Source organism: Aptenodytes forsteri, unplaced genomic scaffold, assembly GCF_000699145.1.
Source record: "Aptenodytes forsteri isolate BGI_AS27 unplaced genomic scaffold, ASM69914v1 Scaffold61, whole genome shotgun sequence".
NCBI lineage: Eukaryota > Metazoa > Chordata > Aves > Sphenisciformes > Spheniscidae > Aptenodytes > Aptenodytes forsteri.
This window is the reverse complement of record NW_008794443.1, coordinates 6,466,042-6,472,675: the sequence shown is the minus strand read 5'-3', so window position 1 is coordinate 6,472,675 and position 6,634 is coordinate 6,466,042. Positions and strand designations below refer to the sequence as shown.

Here is a 6,634-nt window from a genome sequence, read left to right as displayed (position 1 = left end):
AGAGGGGGGGGGCAATAATAAATTACATACAAACTTTGTTTTCATGTAAGTAATTCTAGTTTAGTACTGATATGTAGCCCTGATGGGCGCATAAGGAAGAAAGCAGGGATTTCTGTTCAGACCCAGAGACTCTTCTGACCCGGAGTGTGTCTCCGACTGTGGGCAGTGCCAGATAACGTCAAATAAAAGTTGAGGGAGTCTCCCTTGTGGATGCGTAAGGCAGGTTCCCTCCAAATTCCGTCACAGAGATTAGTTTAACAGTAAGAAATGAACTTGTCCTATACTGGCCTGTGTCATTGGAGGTCTTCTGAATACCAAATAGTTGCCTGATCTCACTTAGCTTCCAGATTAAAAAAAAAACAAAAACCAAAAAAATAGTGGAAGTTACGCCCTCGGTTATCTTTGGGTGTGTACACAAAAGAATATTTTTCTATTCTGAGCTTGCTTTTTAATTACGTGTTCATTTTTCCTATATTATGAAGAGTTATAAGCACCATGCCTCCTTTCTCTCTCAAAAAACCCCTTCTGTTCTTTTCATCCTCTCTTCGTGTGAGAAACTTCCCATAGCTGCCATCATTTCTGTGAGCTTCCTTTATCTTTATTTCAGTCATAGGCTGGCTCGAACCATAAGTCGCATTTTCCAAAGAATTTTAAGATTATTTTCTGTTCCTTTTCAGTTGTAACTTTTTCTTTACTTTTGGGCATTTGGAGGTGTTCTGCGTAGAAGAGTTTCACTTTTTCAGTCAGCCTTAGTCCTTATAAGAATTAATTATTTATGTTGTGGTCACTATAACTCCTTTATTAATCACTTCAGAGTAGAAAAGTGGCATGTGAAGGTCAAAAGTCTCAGTAACGGTGAATCAGCTTAGCAAACACAAATTTGTATGTACTAGCTGTTTTGTATGAACAAAATTGTGTTCAATTTTGAACACATGTTCAAAGCATGTGTCATTACCTCCTATATCATTAAGGTCTTGTCTGCCTTTAAAAATACTAGTATAAATAACCAAGCAAATGTGCATTCTTTGTGAATATATTAGTTAATAAAGGTGATGATTAAAGGGAACCTGTTAAATTATCTAAATATCTGTGTGCTTATTTATTTATGTGCATGTGTATAAACATGCAGATGTGTATGTATTAATATAGGTGTGTATATGTATATATTTAGTATACATATTGATGTACTTAGACATGTGTATATATCAATATTAAATTTGAAAGAAGTTAGAAACCATTGCACTGAATGATTTTAAGTAGTGGTCAATATCATAAATGAGTGTCTTATTTGTATATATGTGTGTGTGTGTTAAGCTTAAATAGCTCTTTCCATTTCACCATGATTCAAAATAAAATCGAATATAAATACTTAATGACTGGGAAGCCTGTTAGTATGTGCCATACCGCTGATGTAATACCAAAGGAAAAAACATGAAGATCTGTGGAATTCACATTTATTTTTCTTTATCAAGAGCTTTACAAGACCGTTCAGACGTCTTTGACGACCTTGTGGTTGCGTAAGGTCCATATGTCGCAGGAAAGCAGATGCAGCGGATTGCTGCGCTGAACAACATCACCCCTTCAGCAGCGTATTCCATCAGCGCCTGCCTACCCGCTCATTTGCACCACAAGGGAGATGAAAGTCAACATTGTATTAATCAATTAGGTTCTGCATTTGCGCCAGCTTATTAGTAAGGAAGGATTTGTGCTCTCTGTGTTCTGGCAGAGAGGAGTCTCCTGGGCAGCTTGACACCTCAAAGCAGGGCAAGCAGTGCTGCTCTGATACAGATGTGTTTGAGATCTGTGAGCTGGGTGCTTCTGCATTTATTTGCATCGAGTTATGATTTATTTTGTGAATAAACCCGCTGACATCAGGGTAACTATTTGCAGAAGAAGGTACAGTGTTTAATGTGAGCATGGTTGGCAGAGTCTGGCCTGTGGCACTTTGATGCCCACAACAAAACGCTCCTGTCATCTCGGGAGCTGACATGGTGTCACAAACAATCACAGCTCAAAACTAGCTGCTGTCTCGACTGGGACGTGAATGGCTGTTTCTGGAACAGATAAAAAGTCCTCCTGTTGTATGAAATAAAGATACTCGGGTACTGCAGAAAGATGCTCAAATTTGAACTGTTTTCACAGATATTTATTGAGTCTGGGGCTGGACATTGGTTCCCTCTTCTCTCACTTCTTGCTGAAAGCAGAGAAGGACGTTGCATCCCGAAGTGCAGTCCAAAGCTCAGATGGGCAGTGAACAGGTGGTACATTGTCAGGCTATTTCAGATCATGGAAACCATTCGTCCAGTTTTAGATTGCTATTGCTAGCAGCGTGTCTTTTAGTTATGAGAAAGAGAAGAGGTTATTTAAAACTTAGATGACTCCTGTTTGCCTTTCAGAGCATGCCAAGTGGGATTTAAGAAGGAATGCTTGAAGATCACAGGCAGCTTCCCGTGAATCTATTTTATGCAATTCTCATTTACTTCCAGTGTGAAGTAAATATACTGAGAAAGAGCTGGCTCAGCAATTCAATTCAGTGAGGCATGCACAGATATACTCTGGAATGGGTGTTTGGGGCTCAAGCACGGTGAGCAAGAGGGACAAAGAGGCAATTAGTTATGATTTCTTTGATGTACTTCATTCCTATCATCGCTCCACAGCCTGCTTGGATGTAGTGCATCCAGGACCCCAGGTCTGTGGAGCTGGTGTTTAAAAGCTGGTCACTCTTCCAGTATCTCTGGAGTCAGGGCAGAAGAGACAAAAGTCAGCGATGGGTTCTCAAACACAGAAGCTGCCCTACCAAAATGCAGAACAAGATATTTGCCAGAGGAAGGGTGATACGGAGGGAAACAAGCCCATGGTAATGCAGAGTGGTAACACTGAGTTACCAAGACACCTTTTAAACTTTCAGGAGTATGCTGGATGATTTTTCAGCTTCTTCTAATGAAGTATCGTATCTGAGATTCCAAAGTGGCCGGAGGATATAAGTGGTCGGTGACTTCAGAGAGGAATAGGCCAGGGAAGGAGCTGTTGGTGTGCAGGGGAAGGCATGTGGTGCAGGAGCACTCAGACATCCTCAGGAGAACAGAAAGGAGGAACCCAGTAGATTGACACAGATATTTGAGCTGTGATATAAGGAAGAAATTTGTTAGTCTCCCAAACCTTCAGCTTTCTCTCTTCCCCTGTTCACCTGCTGCCATGTGTTAGGCTGTACAGGACTAGATATATTTTTTTGTGCATTAATAATAAATGTATAATAAAGTAAACCCCTATCACCATTGATTATTTAAAAAAAAAAAAAAGTGGGCTTTGGAATACTCTCTCCTTTTTACTTCTGGTGGCCAATAAACTTTCCCAGAAAACTTTTCACCTTCAGCCAATGTCTGGTGAACACTCTCGGGACGGTAGCAGTGATGTTCTAGCAAAAGTGGCAGTCATACTGGGAACGGCTGCTCATTCTTCTTGTTCATGATCCAAATGACAGCTCAGAAGAAGAGTCAGTCAGACTCAGTTTGTCCCTCAGAAGAGAGGGAAAATAGCTTATGAGGGCAGCTCATGGAGATCAGTGCCATATATTTCCTAGTGTACAAGTAAGCCTGAGATTTAGACTTGTCACATCCCTTGCTCATGTCCTTTGAGAGGAGATCCCGGAATGGCCAGCCACCTAGTGTCCTCTGAGGTTGACTTAGCACCAACTTAAGGGGCAGCTTAATGTTACAGCTAGCCTGTGGCAAAGGGCTGCCAGGCATGACATCCCTGCTCTTCCCCTGCCACGAGCCCCTCACCCTACACAGGATTTAGCACTCGTGTGGCCACAGTCCGTTCAGCTGTTGATTTGATGGCTGTGCCTGCGAAGGGAAGGAAGCAAATAGGCCAGCTTAGCTGCAATGTCCACTTAGTGCACATATTTGTGCATCTGCTCTAGAGCTGGAAAGCGTGAGCTTTTCTTGGTGGATTCCCATTTAAGAGTTCAGAATATGTCTTCATCCTGCGTTAAGATGCAAACAAGTACTGCCATTTCTTCCATGGCGTTCATTTTTGTCTGAATTAAGTTCATTAACATGTTTATCTAACCCCTTCACTTAGGAGTCTCTTAGTTGTACTGGACAGAAAACAAATTCTCTTCTCAGTTGCTGCTCTGTTTCTAAAGCTCTTGTGGTTTGCCAAGAATCTAATCTATATCAAGTAAGATTTCATGACAAATGACATCCAACCTGCTCTGATTTTCTTCACTTACTAGCTTTCAACTTCCCAAACTTTTTTGAACTCTTAACAGCTGTCACAACCCAACTTTAGGATGCTGACTGTTACACAAGCTTTTCAAAGTGGGAAAAGGAGTGGAAGTTGCAAGATGGTAACCAGGCATAAATATGTACCCATTTTGTTACCCATTCTGTCGCATTAGGATTTTCAAAGCCACTGCCCTATTGCCGTATAATATATAATGTTGCATCTCTGCATAAATAAAGATTCCTTTTTCCCCTTCATATCCTTCTACTTACCGTTCACTTAAATTCTTTGACACATCTTTCACATATCCTTTCACTTACCTTTTTTCAATAGGTACCTACTTCAACATGGAATTAGTAAAAACCACCCATAGTTGATTTTCTCACTCGCTCTCATGTTCTCTGGTCATCAATTTACTCTGCTCACAGCTGGTGATTGCATAGATCTAGTTATATTGTCCATACTTGGGGTGATGCTTAAGAAATCATACTGTTCCTCTTTATGCAAAATAAGTAACTTAATCTTGAAGCTGTCAATATACAGCTTCAGAATACAGGAGATTGCAACAATGACTAAGTACCTGTTGGGTGGAAATATTCCAGATACAGAAATTGAATTATTCAGTTCTAATTATTCAGTTCAATAGATGATAATGCCTCTGGCAATGATCAGGGAAGTAATTCAGTCCCCAGCAGAAACTTCTGTGTTCGAATACAACATCTTAAGCACTAGTATAGCACTATTAGAGGGAACTGTTGCTGTGGATATCTTTTTTCCCCAAAGTCTCTCTGTAGATAAGAGATGAAGAAGAGAATGAGTAGAAACATCTTAATTTAAATAGTTTTCTTTCAAAACAAACTTTTTTAGCCTTGTAGACATTCTGCTTAAACTTTAGGAATGGTGCCTTTGCCTAATTATTACTGAAGTAAGAGAGACAATTAAAATGTACTTGCAGAAAACGTCTGCATATATTTTTATATAATAGGACATTATACCAATCTGGTAATTTTTCCTCTTGTAGGTAATTGGTGTCAGTAAGGCATTTTGGGCTTTTAGATGGAGGCTGGGGTGGTTTTTGTGTGCATTTTTGTGTGTGTTTGGTTTGATTTTTTTTTTCCTTCACCTGCAAGACTTGTTTTAGTAGGAGGAAATGACTTATTCTGAAAGAAGTGTCAGCAAACTTAGCAAGAAAGATGTATTTTTACAGTGATCCTATGGACTGTAGTGGCATTAGTGTTCAGTAGCAGTGCTATTGCTTGTTTTGGGGTCTAATGAGATAGATCTATAATCATGTGTGGTGAATGCAGTGCTATGGATCCAAGATTATGTTTTGCTTGTTCTGAAATAACGTAGAGAGATGTCACGCAACTTGAGATGTAGTTTATCAAAAACATCTTCTTTCATTGTTCACTGCTTAGCTTAATTCAAGGGAGGTTTTGGAAAGATTAAATATTTCTACCTGTGATGCTGCAGCTGGCACCAACTGCAGCATTCCAGAAAGAGAAAGAAATATATTGCCTGCCAGATGTAATACTGTGAAGAGGAAGGGAAACCCGGGACTTTTCTTAGAATAAATTTCAAATAGTAGTGTATTAAAATGATAAATTTTATTACAGCTGTACTTATTGCCAATCTTGAGATGGTATTATTGTGACAAGCTTTCTGCTGAAGATTCTATCCCTATTTTTGAATGCAAAGATAGGAGATGGATTGGAAAAAAAGTAACAAAAACCCTTCTTTTTTCTCATTAGATCCTTCAGATGATGAAGCTATTGAGAAAGCAAGTGATAACAGGACAGCAACACATCAAGATTCAGATTCCAAACCTGCTGTGACAAAGAAAAGAAAGCAGGTTTGTAAATTCAGCAATTGTGTAGAGCACAGAGATGATAATGCGTAGGGAAGCATAGTCCCCTTTCATTCAGTTAAGGGACAGTTTTCTTCACTCTGTCTGATCTGTTCATGTAATAAGATTGTTTTATTAAATTATTTTGCCTTATTTGGAAGCGATCACATTCCAGTACATTTCAAGGACAACCTCACTCTTGTTTTGTGTGAGTTGAGATTGCCAGGCCTGTCTCCTACAAAGTGACTGTCTAGTGATAAAAGCCTGGCTGGTGCTACCAAGTGTCCTCCCCTCTCATCTTTTCCCTTTCTCTGCACACACAAGGTCTTGAAAGCTATATTTAAATGTTGTACAGCATCTCTACACAAGCATGTGCCCAGTGCAAGGTCCAAGTGAAGAATAATTTAGGTCTACATGGATTGATGTTTTCATAGCCTTGCACTAGTAAAAGCTTCCTTTAAAACCAGTAGGAACTGTGTTGTTCAACATTACATGGAGTGTGCCAAGGAAAAGGTGGCAAGGTCTTTTCAGACATCATCACCCCAACTTGAGCAAAAAAGA

At 39.7% G+C, this 6,634-nt stretch overlaps 1 protein-coding gene across 4 annotated transcripts in view; it reads left to right on the top strand.

Moving 5' to 3' along the window:
- Nucleotides 1–6,634, top strand: part of CMSS1 (cms1 ribosomal small subunit homolog (yeast)) — a 40,156-nt gene that overhangs the window by 13,137 nt on the left and 20,385 nt on the right. For 3 of the 4 annotated variants that reach the window (XM_009289709.2, XM_009289708.2, XM_009289710.1), the window contains exon 2: nucleotides 5,979–6,079. The exons of the other annotated variant lie outside the window; for it this stretch is intronic. In XM_009289709.2, coding sequence (XP_009287984.1) covers nucleotides 5,979–6,079 — 101 coding nt within the window. The remainder of the gene's footprint in view (nucleotides 1–5,978; nucleotides 6,080–6,634) is intronic. 4 annotated transcript variants of the gene reach the window in all.